The sequence below is a fragment of the Pygoscelis adeliae genome, unplaced genomic scaffold (genome assembly GCF_000699105.1).
Source record: "Pygoscelis adeliae isolate BGI_AS28 unplaced genomic scaffold, ASM69910v1 Scaffold99, whole genome shotgun sequence".
In the NCBI taxonomy this organism is placed as follows: Eukaryota; Metazoa; Chordata; class Aves; order Sphenisciformes; family Spheniscidae; genus Pygoscelis; species Pygoscelis adeliae.
The window spans coordinates 587,291-607,036 of NW_008825493.1; the positions used below are offsets into that span (position 1 = coordinate 587,291).

At 41.6% G+C, this 19,746-nt stretch overlaps 2 protein-coding genes across 2 annotated transcripts in view; one reads left to right on the forward strand and one right to left on the reverse strand.

Moving 5' to 3' along the window:
* The window catches only part of ACAD11 (acyl-CoA dehydrogenase family, member 11), a 38,251-nt gene extending 33,877 nt beyond the window's left edge, over positions 1–4,374 (forward strand). Inside the window, 3 exon segments of the mRNA XM_009331263.1 lie at positions 3,627–3,736; positions 4,231–4,274; positions 4,277–4,374. Coding sequence (XP_009329538.1) covers positions 3,627–3,736; positions 4,231–4,274; positions 4,277–4,374 — 252 coding nt within the window.
* Positions 4,375–6,026: 1,652 nt separating this feature from the next.
* Positions 6,027–19,746, reverse strand: part of DNAJC13 (DnaJ (Hsp40) homolog, subfamily C, member 13) — a 50,108-nt gene continuing 36,388 nt past the window's right edge. The window contains exons 42-56 of the mRNA XM_009331251.1: positions 19,408–19,521; positions 18,958–19,074; positions 18,215–18,392; positions 17,016–17,107; positions 16,570–16,669; positions 16,007–16,081; positions 15,731–15,843; positions 15,140–15,309; positions 14,743–14,785; positions 13,634–13,807; positions 12,218–12,397; positions 11,821–11,961; positions 11,188–11,331; positions 10,230–10,329; positions 6,027–6,888 (exon numbers count right to left, since the gene is read on the reverse strand). Of these exons, the coding sequence (XP_009329526.1) occupies positions 6,791–6,888; positions 10,230–10,329; positions 11,188–11,331; positions 11,821–11,961; positions 12,218–12,397; positions 13,634–13,807; positions 14,743–14,785; positions 15,140–15,309; positions 15,731–15,843; positions 16,007–16,081; positions 16,570–16,669; positions 17,016–17,107; positions 18,215–18,392; positions 18,958–19,074; positions 19,408–19,521 (1,839 nt within the window). The 3' untranslated portion in view covers positions 6,027–6,790. The remainder of the gene's footprint in view (positions 6,889–10,229; positions 10,330–11,187; positions 11,332–11,820; positions 11,962–12,217; positions 12,398–13,633; positions 13,808–14,742; positions 14,786–15,139; positions 15,310–15,730; positions 15,844–16,006; positions 16,082–16,569; positions 16,670–17,015; positions 17,108–18,214; positions 18,393–18,957; positions 19,075–19,407; positions 19,522–19,746) is intronic.

The window sequence follows — 19,746 nt, forward strand, 5'->3', positions numbered from 1 at the left end:
ACCAGAACTGGCTTCAGCATGCAACAATCCAACACCACACACCATCTCTCCTGCCCTGAAGGACTGTTATGACAGATGGAGCCCAAAGTCATGGACTAAATGAACTCAATGAACATTTTATAGGGATGGCCCATAGACTAAGGGAATGATATCTGTGTTTATATATTAAAAGACAGGAAAAGTGGTAGTGATTAATTGGGATGTATTGGAAAGTGTGGGATCTGGGCATGACGTAGATGGTACAGAATAAGGGGTGGATACTGCCCTGGTTTCGGCTGGGATAGAGTTAATTTCCTTCCTGGTAGCTGGTACAGTGCTGGGTTTTGGATTTAGGGTGAGAACAATGTGATAACACACCCATGTTTTAGTTGTTGCTAAGCAGTGCTTACACCAGGCAAGGACTTTTCAGCTCCTCATGCCCTGCTAGCAAGAAGCTGGGAGGGGGCACAGCCAGGACAGCTGACCCAAACTGGCCAAAGGGATATTCCATACCCTGTGACGTCATGCTCAGTATATAAACTGGGAGGAGTTGGCCAGAGGGCAGCATCGCTGCTCGGGGACTGGCTGGGCATTGGTCGGTGGGTGGTGAGTGGTTGCATCACTTGTTTTTCCTGAGTTTTGTTCCTCTCTCTCTTGTTGTTTTCCTTTTCATTACAATGTCTTTAAAATTATTATCGTAATTATTATATTTAAATTATTAACCTGTCTTTATCTCACCCACAACAACCCACAACTTTTCCTACTTTTGCTCTTCGATTCTCTCCCCCATCCCATGGGGGTTGGGGAGGGTGAGCGCGCGGCTGTGCGGCGCTTGGTTGCCGTCTGGGGTTAAAGGATGACAATCAGGTAAATCAACCCCTCTCAGAAACCATCTTAGAGTGTACTTTGTGCTGCAAGTATTATTAACAATGTGTCAATATAGATCTAGTTGGAGTAAACAAGCACAACAGTTCTGCAAAACAAACTTTTAAGAAGCTTGCTTCTAGCTCTGGTGCTATGAGGCCACTTCTGCTTGGAGCCATGGATCCTTTCAAGCGGGAATCAGGCAGTCTGCATGTGCCTGGTTTTATTTCCAACCAGGTTAGGGAAGGGGGTTTGAGATAGCTCAAGGTCAGCTTCATCACTGCGTGAGGCCCCTTGGTGTGGCTGAAACCGCTTTACAGATAATGTGCCCGCACGCAGCACAGAGACTTTTGGGAAGAAACTGTATCACCACCTAAGCGTGTTCCCTCTTTGTCTCAATTCACATGCTCCACCCATCACCCTTCGTTTTGCCGGCACAGAACCTTGTGACTCTGATAATAGACACTGCAGTAGGTGTGCCCTGACCTTGAATTCCTATTCATGATGCCTCAGGTGGCAAAGGAAAAAATCACATTGCAAGGCTCCCATTTTTCACTATAACCTATGGGATTTTTTTTTTCCCTTGCAATGACTTGCATATCCTTTGCTGGATTTGAATACAGATTTTGTCACTCTGGGTTTTTTCTCTGCTTTCACTGATCAGCTTGGACAGGTATACTTTCAGGCATACAGCTTATGTTTCTGTAGTTACAATCTGAATTCACCATTTTTGTGTATCGAATTTGTCACCTAGACGTCTCCGTTCATGATTACTGGAGACACTCAAGGGTCTAAATTTGACCAAAAATTTTATTTCTTTGCTCAATTATTTGTACTTACTTATAAAAGCACAGACCAACCCAAGGCCATTTTGGGATGTTTTGGTCTTATCTTGCTCTGGAATTGAAATACTGTTTTGTGAGAGAGAGCTTGCTAGAATACTAAAAAGATGACTGCTTTTTGTAGGAATCATCAGCATTTAGTAGTTGGCCTGTCGTATTTCAAGTGTTCCTCAGTCTTATCCAACAGATAGGATGACTTTATTGGAAAAAACAAGTAAAAGCAACGGAAAGAGGAAATTGAGTTAGTGTCTGGCATAGGTTATAGAAAATTGTTTGTACAGATCCAGGGGGAATAATCTTACTTATTCATTTTCCAGTCATGTCATTGCCAAACTTCCATTCACGACCACAACCTAGAATTAATGAGTTGGATGAGGCACACGCTATTTCTCAGAAGCTCGTTAAAGGAAAACCGATGTTTGATGAAGCCACAGGCAAGCCCTGGAGGCCAGCTGCATAGCCAGCGCAGGCTCTTCACAGCTCTAGGCTAGCTAAGGAAGAGGTGAGGCTGTTGGCTGCCTTGGGTAACAGGCTGACTGTCACCACCGCCCACATGGCAGCTAGTTACAACCCCCAGAGCTGTTGGCAGAGGACCATGCCTGAACACCTCCACCCGGGTTCAGGCCACCTTTGCTGGCATGAGCTAAGCCGAGCCCCCAGACTTTGCATTGAAGTGAGTGCTGCCCATTTGCTCGTGCCTCCTGCAGCTGCCAAGGCCACAACATCCACACTCCAGGCAGGAGCGTGTACCCGAGGCTGGCTCAGGCTCCAAACAGCTTTTGCACTGACAAGCATCACATGAACATTTTTTCTACTGTGGTATGTTGGCAGCAGGGGGGAATTAGCTAAGAGGAGCAGGGGAGGGCTGCCAAGACCGTAACTTCTTTTGGATCAAGGGAGCTACTAATTTATCATCAGTGTGAACAGAAAGATGCAGCAGGCACCACCCTGCAGCTGTTCACCTGGGTGTGTAACACAAACCAGAACAGAACCGATCCCTCTCCTCTTTCGCCCCACCCAGTTTTTGTATACTGGGGCACGTTACACAGACAGATGGTTGTGAGTCCTGGTAGCAGGTAAAGGAAAGCAGGAAGTAACAAGCAGGCTTTGAAGGGCTTCAGGAAAATGGCTAGCAGGCAGTGGGTCTGACCAGGAAATGAGTGTGCCAGAATCAGGTTTTTTCCCCTTTATCCTCTTTCCTGCCAGGAAAAGAACTGCTCTGTCTACTATTTCTGCCAGTTCTTTTTTTCCTCAGATTACATGCATCAAACTAGCTTTAATTTGCACAAGGGTGTCACTAAATGGCTGAACATGCATGATATCGGGGTGTCTTCCTTAGGGCAGGTTGACCCAGACACGCTAGGAGGCATTCACTGACTTTCTGCTCGCTGGCTTTGCTTTCTGCAGGGAGTTGTTGCCCACTGGGTTGCTGAATGCCGCCTTCGCATAGAACAGGCTTGACTGCTTACCCTAAAAACAGCCAGCAAGAAAAGAGGTAAGTTTTTCTTTGCCAGCCTTAGAGCTAGGACTATGGGATGTAATACCTGTGCAGTCAACTGGTTGAAAGATAAGCTAAAACACATTGCTAAAAGTTATCCTCCTGATCATAGAGCATAGCTTCATGTTGAAAGTAGATGGCCTTAAGATGTGCTTTTGATTGTCACGAGAATGGAAAGTGTTCTCAGTTTAAAACTTTGAGATCAATCTGACAAAGTATTTAAAATTAAAGAAGTTCAAGTATTGCTCATACCTCAACACAATGAGGTAGCTTTGGGTGACTGTCTGTCCGTACCCAGGGAACGGGAACGGCGGAGCACTCACCCAGTCCAAAGGAGGAAGGAATGTACTGCGAGATACCAATCTTCAGTAGAACTGTTAGATAGATATTTTCAGTTGCTTATAAAACTGTTACTGATGATGTGAGTTCTCTTCTAACTACAGGTAGCCATGACCAAAGTCATTGTCCCTTGAGCTGTGCTTAAAGTGATTGACACTGCAATCCAAGTGTGTGGCAGAGCTGGAGTTTCCCAGGATTTTCCTTTGGCTTCTATGTGAGTAAGGGAGATGCAGCTGTAGATTCTAAGCATTCCTGTTAAGGTAATTTTGTAACACCCAGTACGTGCCGTTTCACCTCAGGTAGCCTGAAATAATGGTCCATATGCCTTTAAGCTATGAAACTTGAAACAATTGCTTTTGTAATTCAATTCCAATGCAATTGCTTTACCCTAAAAAAAGAAAGAAAAGAAAAAAAAAAAGAGGCTGGCACTGAACCTACAATAGTTCTTATCGGCAGCATAGAGGATCTGTTTCTAAAGCTGTCTTACCCCTTATGGCCTGGGGAGAAGCAAGCCACCTGACTTTCCAGCCCACACACCTCAGTCCTGCCAGGACGATTTTGCTGCAGTATCTCCCATGTGATAGCTCTTTTCAAAGAGACTATTGTTAAAAGGATGGCTATAGCAAAAATAGCGCTGAGAACTCCTGCTGTCAGACTGGCTTGCTGCTGTGGCAGGGTTAGAATCTACAATCAGCTCTTCCAACACAGGTTTGCTTGCATACAGACCTTGTACCTGGCAGATGGGCCTGATGAAGAACAATTGCAAGGTGGGAAGTGCTTGATCAGTCAAAGAAGCTAACTGCAAAAATCAAATGTTGGCATAAAGCCACCTCAAATGGATGGAAGATTTAGGAAATATTTTGTTCGGTGCAGTGATGTTGTTTAAGGTAAAATTGTATGAATATAAGAACTTGATTCTAGCTTGAAGCAATACATATTCTCTCACTCTTTACTTGCAATTATTATATTTAATAATCAGAGGCTTGCTTTTAAAAATTTGCAGAATGCCATGTAAATACCAGAATTTGTCAGGGTTCTTTGTAACACTAAATAAAATCTGTTTTCTAACAGACCTGAAGTGCTTTATTTGAGCCAAAGCCCTCTTTATCCTTGTATTGTGGGCAAAGCTGTTTTGACTCAGTATTTTCACCCCATTTAGTTTATCACAAGCTAGGATAAGCTTTTAATTATTGATTAAATGACAACTGAACACTGAGGGCAATGCCTTTCTTTTCCCTTTCCAAAGCTCAGCCTCAGTCCAACCCACTCTCCGCCCCAGTTCCTGCTTGCAGCTGCCCTCCTTTTCACTAATGCTCCACTCAGTCCTTCCCCCACCTCCCCTCAAGTGAGGCTAAGGGCAGCACAGGAGGCTGGGGTCAGTGTGTAGCAGGGTTGTCTGCTACTCCTTGCTTCCTACTCCTCCATTTTGTTTCTCCAAACGCATCTCCTCATGTTTTTCCTTATAGATGCCCCTTTTGTCTTCCCTTGCATCTTTCCTTTTGTGTCTCCCTTTCTGCATCGTCACAAGCTTCCTCCTGTCTCTTGGCCCCAGCCGCTCTCACCCTTTCTTAAATATGTTTAAGCACAGGTGGCACCTTCCCCTCTGAGGAGCTGTAGTTTTGGCTGGAACCAGCAGTGACTGGCACAGGGCAGTTCATGGCCTCCTCTGCTGCCAAAACAGGCTCTGCCATTTATGCCCAGTACACCTTTGTGAAGTTCTCAAAGGTGAGAGTTCCTCAGCTCTGCTTCTTTAACAATCCTCTTCGACATCAGTGACTTACTAGAGAACTTGTTCAGATAGTAACAGAACCAGGCAGATCACAGCATACTGTGCCCTTGGTAGTTCTGCTTCCTATAAAGGTAGGACAGTTGCTTTTCAACTTATACAGGGTTGATCAACAGTTAGCTTACAGATACAAGTGTTTACTTTTTGCATGAACACGCCAACCACTCCCCTAGCATAGTGTTCAAGCTTGGAGAGAAGACGCCCTGTTTGGCTCAGTCTTCAGGATGAGACTGCAGCCAGTTCTGTCCTGGAGCCTACAGCCGAGTGTTCACCTGAAGGGTGTTCCAGCTACAGCTGCTGAAGTCAGTCAGGTTGGTACAGTTTCAGAGTACCTAGAACAGGAAGCCTGCCACAAATAAGCTTCTTACCTCATATCAATTCATTATACCTAAAAACAAGATGATAATCTCTTCTGAGAAAGCAATAATTATTGTTTATATTTCCATCCATCTTAGTTTCCTCTTGCTTCCTGCCAAGAATGTTTCCTAGGAAGTTGAGAATGTCAGCAAGTCAGTGGCTGAAGTGCATTTCAAAACACCCTGCACTGTACCACTACCAGCCGTTTAGGAGTTCTGCTCCAGGCCGTCAAGACCTGCACAACATGTTCTTCCAAGCAAGAATGCCCAGGAACCCTATTTAGCCACACTCAAATTAAGGTCTCTGACCGCCCTCATTTCCCACACCTTCAAAGAACAGCTACATAAGACCACCACCTTTATCTCATTAACAAGGCTCTTAATTCCCTTTATTTTAAAATTTTATGTACATATGAATGATCTGTATAATGTATACTCAATATAGAAAGTTTTTATATACTGGATAATGTATAGAACATTTCACAATTACACTAATTTCTTACATAACATGTCAACTTTAAGGTTTTTTTTGCTGAAGCTTTGTCAATTTGGTCAAGCCAGTTATACATACGAATGTCTAATGCTGTTTGATCTCAGGAAGAAGATAATGTTAATGATTAAGGACATCAGTGAACTGGTGCAGGGACAAACCCTTTGCAAGTCATGTTCAATGGGAGTGATCACATCAGACTGGGAAAAGAAGAGATGCCCTTTTAGGGGGGGGGTCGGTGAGGTCAAAGTGATTTTAGCCCAATTCCTCTAGACTGTAGCTCAACTCCAGTCATGCTAATTCATAAAATATAAAAACTAGGAAAGTTTGATTCACAGTCTTGTAAACAAATATAAAGGAACAAAATGTGCTTACGTACAACAAGAAAAAATTCTTGTGTACCCATTTCAGCTGATCCACAGAGTGCTTTCTTGTGTTACAGTGTGATAGTTAGAATCACTGACTTTTTCCTAAAAAAAACAAAACAAAAAACCACCAAACAGTCATAGAAAAAGGAATAACACTGTCATTAAACACTTGGAAAGGCAGTAAGTTCACTTCAATGTGTTGGAGGAAAGTGCTGTTCCTCATCACTGGCCAGTCTGCCTTTGTCTCTTTCACAAGGATTTCCAGTCCTTAGCTGACATCTCCCACTTCGTTGTCTACCGGGGGTGGTACGTTGGGCATTACGGATGATGTCGTCCCTGCAGTAAGGTAACCAGCAACTCCAGGGCCTTCCAGGAAGAAAACAGAGTATTGGTGATTAGTTTTGACTTTAAAGAGCGACTGAACAGCTTTATTCCCTCTGGTAACACTCAAATACATCATCTAAGTCAACTAAGCACCTTAAACAAGAACATTTAAGAATTTTTGTTTAGGTTCTTTGGAATCTAGGAACACTAGGAATTAAGGCATCTTAGTCCACTAAGTGGAGTAGCTTGTGGAGGCCATTCTCAGACTTGTTCAGCATTTTTTTTATTCTGATGTGCCAAGTAAGTTACAAAAGAACCCCAACCAACCAGCATTATCCATCTCACCTTCCACCATGGAAGTGGCAGTAAAGAGGGGGTGGCCTTCCTTCGCTAAGGGAAGGACCTGCTGCAGAAGTGAAGTGACTTCAGGCATGCATTCCACTACTGGGCTCCACATTTATGCTTGCAGTGTTGCAAAGGTTCTCCCAGCTGCATATTTCAAGGAAGCTCTGCCCCGTGAGCAAGCAGAACTGCCTTACACTTGTCTAGGCAGCTCTTTGTGCCTTCAGTTAGAAAAAGTAACAGCAATTCTTGGGATACACAAACTGTATTGGCGATACAGAACTCCTTACCGTTAATAAATCTCTATGTCGATTACTATAGGGGCAGTCAGTTTTGCACTGCAGACAAAGACCCTCTCCCTCAAAGCTTGGAGTTTAAAACTTAGCCATATAGAAACTTTAACAAGTCCAATAAAACTCATGTTGCAGCATGAGGTGTTTCAACAGCAACTCTTATCAGATTAACGACCGTAGAAAACTGCCAACCCGCAACATGTTCCTGCATCAATACAGCGATCAACTTGGTATTAGACCTTCAGCCTACACTGCTAATCTTCAACATGGGAAGTTCTGCTGAGTCCTTTACTCTCCCCCCTTAAGTCACCCTCACCGAGTTCTCCCAAATTTACTATCCCTTCGTGCCCCACCCTCTCTTCTCACACTACAGCCTGGAGCCAGAACATCAGAGTGTGGTTTGTCTCCTTGCAAACAGTCCTACGCTACTACTGCAGGCAAGAGCAAAGCAAGCAGTGCCTTTGGTAAAAAAAAAAAAGCTCTCTGGCTTCAGAAGCGGACTTCTCTTCGCCAGCCCATCAGTGGCACCTGCCAAGAGCCAGACCCACTTTTACATGTCCTAGTGCAAAAATTCCACAAGTTCTCTTGTCCCTCAAACTCTTCCATTATGGAGGATTCCTAACATACTTCAGAAGTTTAGTTCATCTGTAGTACCAGCAAGTATCAGCCACTGCAGTTGTTAGTTTTCTGCTCCTGTGTGCTTGAAGAAGGCAAGTTTATCGGTGTTTTGCAGTTTGGGACCACACATCTGTTACAGTTCTATGACATGCATCTATCACTTGGAATGCAGCAAGTGCAGCGTGCATTTTGCAAGATGGTATCTACCTGCTTTAGAGAGCTACACAGAAGTTAGCAAGCTGCCTGGCAGAGCAGATCTAAAGCCCACTTCTCAGGTGAAGGGGACTGCTGCCAGTTAGAAGGGAAGGAGAAGAGACACCTGAGGGAAGAGAAATAAGCAAGGGAAGTTTCAAGGGAAGTGCAAATAGCAAAGCAATTTGAAGCAAGACATAAGGCAGAATACAAGATAAGGCAGGTTAAAAATAAAGCTTGTCCTTTGGTCTCCATCTATACTTTGCATTTGTACAGCATCTTCATTCTACATTTGCAAGCACTTAAACATCAGGCAATTTAGATGCAGCACAGGCCTTAAGGCAATTGGATAGCTATACTGCCCCCAGTCTCAAGCCTGACAATGTCTGGTATAGTTTCAGTTCTTAGCCAGCATTTACTTCATATTTCTAATTTATAGTGTTTATGAAATGCCAAGGAAATTCAGTACCAAATGAATCAAGTGTTCAAGCATTCTTTGTCAGAGTGGCATTAAATGGTGCAAGAAACAGAAAACTCCTGTTCAGAGCTGAAGCACCGAGTCTTCCTGTGTGGAAAAACATCAAGTGTTGCCACATACCTACTCTCAAAATATTAAGCATCTGCTTCTAGAATGTCTAATTCCTGACTTGAAAGGCTCTTGCTTCATTTTCTCAAAACACATGCTAGTATCTTGCAAGAAAAAAAAACACACAACTTTCCTGTTTATGTGGCCATCTGATTTATATCTCATTAATTCAGTAACACTCAAAAGCTTTACCAAGATTCCTATATTGGGTTAGATGAGAAAGTTCCATGCGGCACATGGAAGTGTTCATATTGACTTGTCACAAAGGACTTAAGTTTAGCCTCCCAGGTAAGGTTTTAAAGACCAAATGATTGTTTAGCTGATGGCTACTGAGGAGTCGGAAGTTTGCATCATGTGTTGCTTTAGACAAAGTTTGCTACAATGTCATTACATAAAATATTTTCAGGCATAGCAAGTAATCTGTGATAGCAAAGTTTTGTACTGCGGTACAGCAGAATGTAGTCATTAAAGATGTGTCTATCAAGTGCTGCACGCGAGTGAAGGAAAAACCAGAATTTGCTGTGACGTAACTGTTCTAGGATTATGTCCACACCGTGCCATTACCAGCAAGGAGGTTCACATCAGTTGCTATCCTCTGTGTGTGCACAGCACACAGCACGCACAGCTAGAATGCTCTTCTACCTTGCTAGTGGGACTGGGGTGGCACCCCTGGGGTGCCATTTCCATCTTGGTGGCACCAGCAGGGGACTCACCCAGGGTGCACCACGGGTGCATTCAAGTATATGCCGCAAGCTCCAAGTACAGGCGCAAGGCCGCTCCCACCAGAGAAGGGCCCTGCCAGTGCACTAAGTCTGACTGGAACATGGCCTCACACTCCGAGCTATTAACATTCAAACTGTTCCAATACTACAACTACATGCCTAACACTAAAGCAGCATAATTCACATGACAATTAATACAGACAAAGTCTAAGTGATTTTGAAGAAAGTTTACTCCTCCTTCCCCAACCTTGGAAAACAATTTTTTCCTAGAACTAAAGTAGACTGATCCTGAGAAAGCATGGAAAGTTATGTCATTCATTAGTTCTGATTACATCTCTGCTTTATCACTACAGGGTACTTGCAAGGCTTGCCAGTGTCCAGATTCCATTGATCTGATATTTTAGAAGTAGGTACAGCAAAGACTATCCAGAGAAATACATTCTCAACCACAAAAAAGTGTTTGGCTTTTGATAAGCATTTTAAAAAACTTACTGTATTTTTACAGTACTGAATGTTCAGGCCACATGATGGCACTAGATCCTGAGGATAAACACTGTCTCCAGAGTCAAGTCTGACAATTAAGTAACAGTTCAGTATGGTTCAGGACATAAATAGGAAAGGGTTGCCAACCTGTGAGGTATCCTGCTGTTTGCGTCTCAGAAATGAACAAGTCATGTTTCTGATCCTTGAAGGCACTCCACACAGAAGAACGAGACAGAATTTCATTTACCTACAGTATTTGAAGAGTTTAAGAGTGAGCAAGTGACATTTGTAATGTTCTAGGGGAACAAACATTTTCTAGAACCAAACCATTCAGAAGGGATTACAAAATAGCATGGCAGTAGTTTAGGCTGTGACACAGAATCGCACGTTTCCAAGGAGACTGTAGCAACTTGCTTTTTCATTTGAATTGTGCAGAATTCAATTCAATTCAGTTGAATTCTGCAACATAATGCAAGAAGGCTCATAAAGAAAAGTAATTTAGTAGCTTGAGTTTCTCCCTCATTCCCCAGTCAGGTGACAAGGAAAAGCAACCCTGCAAGCAGCCACTTGCCATGCATCTAGAACTGAGGTAGAACAGGACTTTTCCTGTACTATAGCAAGACAGGGCCAACTTGGAGGTAGAGACCTATCCCTAGTTTCCCTCTCTTTGAGAAAGCTTTCAACACAAGGGTAAGAGAAAGGCACCAAGAACTAGCACACTTACTGGAACAAATTTTACCAACTTGAATATACATCCATAACACTGCTGCAGTTGTCTACAACAGTATTTATCCAGGAAACAAAAAAGCAATTTACATTTCTAACAGAAGTTCTGAAGAGTTGTCAGTAGAAGCCTACTAGCTTATTGAACATTTCTGCACTTGGGATTTGTCTTTTTTACTAACTAGTGCTCTTCACATGCATTGAACCAATTACTTCTCCACAAGAAAGAGATGGAGACATTCCAACCCATAATGATTTTGTAGCTACGTGATAACATTTTAGGTGGAATGATGCACAGGACAGCCCTAAGATTAAACAAGGGATGTTCAGAGTTCAATCTTCCAAGTGTACAAAGCCCAGTTAAGGACTTGTCAGTACTTACCTGTTCTCCGTACTGCAGGCTGCGAGACATGGATTTCAGAGTTTTAACAATCTGAGCTTTTGTTGCAGATGGGCTTTCCAGGTTCTCGAGACCAATACCTTCAAGCAACTTTAGAAGATAAGGGACCAAATCTGCTTTCAAAGCCTGCAAACATACTCAAGTGAGTTGTCTTAACAGGGGCTAGGAAGTTCCATACAGATGTTCTACATTACTAGCATTAATGTGAACCAAAGTGCCAACAGCTATTACCAAGTATGTTTAGGCTATTCAATTTTTCCTGGGCTGTATGAATACATACAGGAGAAAGCAAAGATACCATCCAGCAGTTCTGCTCTGTCTAGGTGTAAACTCAGTTGAATTAGCTGGCATTCCGATGTTATGCTTTCTCAGCAGACACAAGTCACACTATCCTATGCGTTAAGCTTCAATGCTTGGGTAGCATCCTTGAATGGGTCTGCATTTTGGATAAAGGACTGACTTCTGACTTCTCCAACATGAAAAGCACATTAGTTAGATCACTTCCGGGAAGCCTCCTGGACACTTAAGTTGAACAGTACTTCTGTTCTTATGAGCAGATTAGATACCCAAATATAAAAATACCACATTTTTACAGATTGAGAATGTGCTACTTACTTGGGCTACTAAGTCATTTTGTTCCTTCTGAAACATTCGATTAAGCGCTTCGCAGGCTACACCAACTATATCTGATCTCTTTTTCATTCCATTCATGAGAGGGCTAATGGTCTCTAGTGATGCCATTGCTCGAACACAAAGCTATAGAGAGACAGAAGCATCCAGAGTACTTTATTTTACGCTAAGCTTGACGGTTATGGCAGATATGGTCAGCCAAGATCATAAACTTCTCAGTGTCTTTAATCTATGAGTTCCCCATTAATTAGCGGTAAGTCCCTGCTTATCTGGTGCACAGTATTTATAGTTAGAATAATGCCCTTCTAGGAACACTACTAAACAACACAGATAACTCCAGTTATACTTTTTTCTCCCCTTGAGCACTTAAGTGATTCAGTACCTCATTGTCAGACAGTATGTGCATGACACGAATGGCACTTTTAGGAATAGCATTGTTCTTGTGGTTCATAGCTTGGATTATCTTGTGAAGATGACCAAGTGGAGGAACTTGATCAGCTAGCTGAGGCTGGGCACTAAACAGGCACACAGTTGCTGTGGTAATGGTTTCTAAAGTTTCCCCCTGCAGAAAACCAAAAACCAACAGAAAATATAACTCAGTAAAACCTAATTATCACCATAACAACAACATTTCTCACTTGCTCTGCATTATAGATTTTTTCCTTAATGCTTTTATCATGTCACTTTGCTTTGAAATTGTTAAAACAAGGGAAATTTCATAGTGGCAGACATTCACTATTTTCATGAACACAGATCACAGGAAATTTCTAAGCACTGTTTCCAGTATCAACAGATGCCAGTGTCTGGCTGCAGCCTCTGTGTGCACAGCACCACGTGTGCTAACTTGCTCAGTGGAAGCATGATAGCATGGATGTTTAGGCTGACCACCTGAATGCCTTAAGGCATTCTGCAGTCTGTGCAGCAGCACTCACCACACTTGCTGTATTCTGCATGCCGATACAAACTGCTATCACATCTTTATTACAAAGATGTCTTTTATTCAATGCAAGTTAGTTCCCTCCCTGCAAGTCTAACCCAGAATCTGTCTGAACACTGTTTAAAATTCAGTTTTTAATAATATCATTATGCTACTGACTCAAACATTGCTCTCATTCAAACTGTAACACAAGTTCTACTGCATTACACTAATTGTTAGGTGGCAACCTCGTAAAGGTCATGTAATTTACACCAGAGTGGGCAGTTAATGTTGCATAAGGACATTAGAAGTCTGAAGACCTGAAAATTTTTAGGCAGTGTAGAAAAAGTGCCATTTTCTTAGGTTGGTCAGTCATGGAATAATTAAAGACACTCCATTTGTTAAGCCTCATCTCCACCACAAAATAAGCCTCCAAGACTTACTGAAGCTAGTTCTGTGGCTTCAGGGACCTTAAAAACACTGACTCATGTTCAGAAGTTGCCTGAACATATCTACGTGCTTTTACAGAGAGTCAGAAAGTAGACAAAAAATATCATTCATGTTGGGAAGAAAGCGTGAGAATTGAAGTTAATCATAGAATCATTTAGGTTGGAAAAGACCCTTAAGACCGTCGAGTCCCACCGTCAACCTAACACCGCCAAGTCCACCACTACGCCATGTCCCGCAGCACCACATCTACAGGTCTTTTCAATATCTCCAGGGATGGTGACTCAACCACTTCCCTGGGCAGCCTGTTCCAATGCTTGAGAACCCTTTCTGTGAAGAAATTTTTCCCAATCCCCAATATAAATCAGATACTAAAAGACTAGTAGCTTAAGACTGCTAAACCAATTCAGAGCAGAATCAGAAAAATCATCTTACATGGGGGTTATTTTTCTCCAGTAGTTCAGTAAACTTTTCCAACAGTGCAACGAGAAATTCTCTTGGTTTCCGTAAAACCCAGGCCGGCTGGGCAATAAAAATCCTTAGGAAGACTCCCCCCACTGAAAGTTCACCTTCTGCCTCACCATACACCACAGCAAAGTCTTCAGGCAGCTGTTGAATTGTAAAGTAGAAGGAGTTATTGGCAAGGGTATTTGTGAGAGCTGTAATTGTTTCTCTAACATCATGATTTAAGTGGTAAGGGTCACCGAACTAATAGTGTTCTCCAAAACTGTGCAAGAGCTGTGCAAGACCAATAAACGCTTCATCTTGAAGAAACATGAGGTTAAGAAGTGAGAGTAGAAAGAACAGTGCAGGCAGTACTACTACAGTGGACTGTTCTTTCAAAGAACACAAGTAACTGAGTCTACAGCTATACTAATGGTAAACACGAGTTCAAGAGAAGTACCAGCAACAAGGCTGATAGAACAGCCCTTCCCTTTCTTTCTTGCACACTTCAGGGGAAGGTTTCTCACCATCAACCTCGCAAAGTTTCCAGTTTCCACCCGCATCAAAACAGCCATTCTGCACGTGTTTAGAAGTTGTTTTAACATTGAACTAGACCACTGTTGGGAGGAAGTCATGCCTGGCCTTTCACAGATATTGGGAAATACTACAGACTGGAACATCTCACTGATTGACCTGATGTGATAGAATGGCTCAGGACAATAATTTTTTAGACTCAGTGGCTTACTAACATTCCTGAACATTTACCAAGAGCAAGTTTACTACAGCTACGTAATAAGTGACAGGACTTTTCCCAGCAAACCAGTATTCTCTTTTGTTGCTGACTTTTGGTAAGTTTTAGAATGACCTGAACTATCAGAAAATTCAGAGTATTACTGGCAAACTCACTGCCAATGAAGTGTCTGATTTCAAGGTACAAGAAGTAACGAAAGCATCAATTCAACATTAAAACAGTTATGTTAGCACAGCAGTGAGTTCCTGTTGGTGCTTCAAGAATAAAGCCTGGTCTCATACATGCATATATTATCAGCTGGCTTATAGTCTCCCTGGACACACCCAAAGCAGAAACAGTATACTTTTACCTTCCAGTTAGTGTCAGGGTTGTCCCTCTGAAGTTTAAAGTGCCTTTAAAAAGAAAGTAAGTTTTAACGAGCAGTAAAAGAAGCAGTCTTCCCTACTTGACACCTCAGTTTCTTTCCATCATTGTGAAGCAGTTCCAGTTTCTAAACCCCATTTCCTCCTCGTTGTAACCCCCTCCCAAATCTTATAGCAGTGAGCTAATACCTGGATTGTGCACAAATCACACTCGCATCACTGAATTACAGGTACAATGTACAAACGGTGAAGTTTTTCACTGAAGTCTGGCGTGCAAGGATTCTACTTTTTACAGGCAGAGCTCTGAGTTCTTCTATAGCAACTCTGGTTTACCACCACTAAAAGTGTCTCAGTTAAGGAAATAGTTAGTAGGTCCCCACATACTCAAGCATCATTTCTCGAACTGTTGTTGATACTCTCTCCCTGGAGTTGTCATTCCAAATTAACTCAGGATTTTCATGAGTTCCCTCAAAGATATGAACAGCAGCTTCAGGGTTGTCCCTCATGGCATCCATGAAGACTCCGGGTAAAAATTTCATTAGTATAATTCTAACCTAGAAAGGATGAACAGAATTGACATTTAGTATACCGTAAGTCAAACTAACTGACAGAAAAATAGAGAACTCCAGGGAGTCCAGTTATTTGTAGTGCTATAATGCCAACTGCTAGAACACAACACCACAAAATAAAATAGAGCTACCATTTTAAGTAGCGATAACTAATGACAGGTCTGAAATCTAGGTATCTAATGTTAAAGTCATTACAAATGGAAACCAAACTGCTTATAGTAGTTACAATAAATACAACTGCTTCTAGAAGTCTGCTCACAGATTAAGAGTTAACCATTTTGAAAGAGCCAGATTGCTCTCCACGTGAATGTTTCAGTCACGGAAGAGGCCTTTTTTTGTTCCGTCCTTAGAGAGAGGTTGGTAATGTCAAGAGAAGAGTTCCCACAAGAGCTGTTAAGATTCCTACCTTTGGACCCACCAGCTTATCTGCAGTCATTTTGGCAAAGAGCTCTGCTGTTTGGGCTCGGACCTGTGGATGAGTTGAGTTGCAAAACATATCTAGTAAGTAGATTAAAGCACCTGTACAAAGAGATAGGAAAACATTCAAAATTTTTTCTGGTCACAAGTAGTAGAATTCACCAATTCCACACTGATTGTTCTGAAGGGAAGAGTAAGATTCGGTCACTGTATTTGCTTTAAGTCCAGTGTTGCAGAAACATTTGCTTTCAATGTAGTAATGTACCTTTTGCCATGGCCTCTTTAATTATTTTTGTGCTAGATGTCAAAGCATACAAAGTTTCAAGGACGAGTTGCCGACCTGTCAAAATAAAAAGTATTATAACCTTTGTGCCATATAGACTATTACCTAATCAAAGATGAACTAAACTGATCTTAACAGAAAGCTGTATCAAAACTGCAATAAAGCTTATGAGAAGAGCTAGTCAGAGGTACATATACAATTGCAAGCTTATAGGGATTTCTGGCTAAATTCAGTTAGTTAAGGAACGTCAATCATACATTATAGTATGGCACAACTTATTAATTAGATATTTACTACATAAATTCCCTAAAATAATTAGTCAATTAAATACTGTGCAATTCAAGCATAATTCAAATACCTGCAATTCAAGCGTTTCAGCTCACACATTTAAGACAAACAGGTTACACAGAGCATTTTTTTAATCATCCCCACTGAAATGCCGTTTTAGCCTAAAACTCAGTAGTAAGCTCAGCCAGCTGCATTCTAATTAATTTCCAAGTTGGAAACCCTTTGCCTTGCAAGACTACGAATTATATGGTACATACTTGAAGGTAAGGAATGCAGAAGTGCCAGTAAGTTAGCAAGAACCATTGCCTCAGCAATGTTGTTAACACATTCTTGGTTACTTGTTACTATGTTCACTACCTGTAAAAGATCAGAAACAACGCTTGATGATATTCCAGCTGTTAAGATATTGTCCAGAAAATGCAGTGCATGATGAACTCAGTCACCTCGCTGGCCAATATAGCTCATATTTACAATGTTTATTCCTGCCACCAAATTGTCTTGTCACCTCAGGGGAGAAGGGAGTAAAGACACAGGCAAGAAGCTATCACTTGTTCCTCCAAGGAGGAACTGACACCTTGGAACCCCCATCTTGATACTTTTTAGGTGCTACTTTAACAGTTACACAATCAGGTTTGTTTATGCTGATCATGTAGAGCATCCAGACAGCGGGGTTTGGTTTTTTTTTTTGCTTTTTTTTTTTTACCTCCAGAGCCAACTGCTGCACCTGGCCAGCTCCATGAACACGCAGAAGGGAGAATATCAACTTGAAGTGACCTATGCATTCACACTCAGAACCTGCAAGAGACCAGATAAGTTATTCTCTTCATGTTAGCCAAAGCATTCACTGAAGGCAATCCCAAGTGCACATTTCACTATACAGAGAGGTGTTAAAGACTATATGTCTGTATATAGTCTGCCACAGTAGTTATAACAGCTCCTACAGGACAGGACCTACTACAGAACTAGAAAATTATGAAGTTCTGTCTATTAATCTAGGTTCCACAAAGTCTCAGGTCAACCATGTTTCAAAAGGAGAGGATACTTCCTCCCTCTAAGGCAAGTAACTGAGCTAGTTCTTGGACTACCTAGTTACTTGCATTCTTACAAGACAACTGAGCAAGTTCAGTTATACTATTTATCATTGGTTATCGGTACTTCTTGTCTTCAAATACACTTGCCCTTTCTGATTCTCCCAGCTCAGAGTAGGGTTGCTATCTGCAGCAATAACAGCTGCCTTCAGAGTTATAATTGCCAAATACAGATAATGCAGTCTGAGAACAACCTAACCGCCTATTATTAGAAGCTATGATAGTAACATGAGTTGCTTTTAGAACTAACTTACAATACAGTAGGAAAACGTCCTAATCACATGTCTCAGGCTTTTCCAGTCTGTACATTGGTTAACTGCTCATAAATCTTTGCTGGTATTAGCTACCTACTCTCAAGAGCATCTTCTCCTCCTGCTTTAGTAAGGCCCTGACATGTCTTTAGGTGTTTATACAGTACTCAGCTCAAGGGGGTTCTTTTTTGCTTGCGTGATGCAAGGAAGTTTAAAAATCAGTTAAAATTCTTTGAAAGAGTACAGAAAGTTTCATCCAAGAGGTTTAAGTCTTCCTGGCAACAGCAGGCTAGAATTAAGAGTTAAAACCCAATGTTTCAGAGAAGAAAACAGGTAAAGCTTGGATTTCACACAAAACTAATGCATCTATGATAACGTTCTCTGGGGGGGAGTGGGGGTGGGGGAAAGAAGAAAAAGCAAGCCTATGTGGCTTATCAACACTAAAGTCTGTTAGCCAGCAAAACAAGCTGCTTTCTCACTGGAAGATAAAGACTACAGGGGCCTGCATTTTTTAAGGTTGTCCACAAGAAAGCCTATCAGGGAAGTTCCATTTTTAAGCCTACCTGGGTTGTGTTTTATCACGTTTCTCAGAGCCTCCAGGGCCATTTCAACTCTCCGTAACCGATCTCCATGTTGATTGGACTCTACTTTCCCAGTCTGTGTTATTGCCATTAGCGTGTGAAGGTACTGTGCTTGTGAGCCTATGTAATCCAAGAGGCTTGCAGCAAATGTTTTAGGAAGCTTTAAATTAGAGATGAGAGCATTTTTAGCTGTGTGATGCAGAAGTATTCACACTAGAAGAAAGTGTATCCAAATAACTTTTCCTACGTATCACATCTCCCTTTCTTCCAGAAAGGAAACACTTTTCTACTCTGATCACTGAACATCTGGAGCACATTGGCCCTATTTCTATCTAAACACACCCTTAGAAAGCTGCCACTACTTCAACAGCACTCTTAAGGAGTATGTTTGTCTATATATATACACGCACACACACACAGCGCAAAGCCACTAGGCAGAATCTCTACCTCCTAGAATTACTGAATAAACCTGAGTGTCTGCAGTGCAAGCTTGTAGAGAAAAGGCATTAAGCCATCCAAAGCAGCACGTCTTATGGCAAACTCAGTGTTTTTTTAATTTATTCTACTCCAATAAAGAGATATCCCATAACATTCTGATCACGTTGAAGGAAACTTCCACAAGATCTCGTATTTTCTCTGTTCTGTTTGCACGGATAGGTAGATAAAGAGGAGGCAGTAACATTCTAAATACTATTTTCAACAGGAAGGTTTTAACTACATCTCACCTCTAGTTGGAAGGTAGGGACCTCATTGTAGACTCTAACAAAAATCTCTCCTACAATAAGTTCCTTTGCATGGTCACTGAAGACAAAGTCAGATCCATAGCTCTTGTCACAATCACCCTTTAAGTAGAAATAAGCAAGCTCAGAGAGAAAATAATCTTGTAGAAAGTGTAAAGCTATAACCTGATAGTGAAATAGACGATACTTGAACAGAAAACTTAAAGCTTTAGCAAAAGTCAGAAGCTCAAGACAGACTGAAACATTACAAGAAATAACAAGGCAAACTCAGGTTTTCATCATCTTTTAAGACTACTGAATGAAGAAAGTGACTTAGGAGTAGGCAACAATGGATACTTGTATTAACTATACCACCATATTACAAGCAGCTGTACCAAAACACAGAATAGTTTAAAAAAAAAATAGTAGTGGGATTTAAAGTAGAGAGTATCTTACTCTCTTAATCATGCTTTCTTGTTGAGATTCCAAAAACTCAAGTAATTCGGCTCTTGTCCCATTGTTCCAGATCAAGTAGGGGTTCTCTGTGTTACTGTTAAGCATCTTCAGAGTCTAAGAAATAAGGAATTTACATGATGTAATGCATTTACAACTTAGTTCTGGGTCATTACACTCATATAATGAAGCACACCGATTACTAAGTTAATCCAATCTCATTAACAACCAGACCAATTTCATAAGCAGGTTTAAAGTGTCAAGTTTTCCACATACTGGAAAAACAGTATGTTTAAGTTATTTGGTACAGTACAATCTATATTTTAGTTTTTCTTTGTTCTG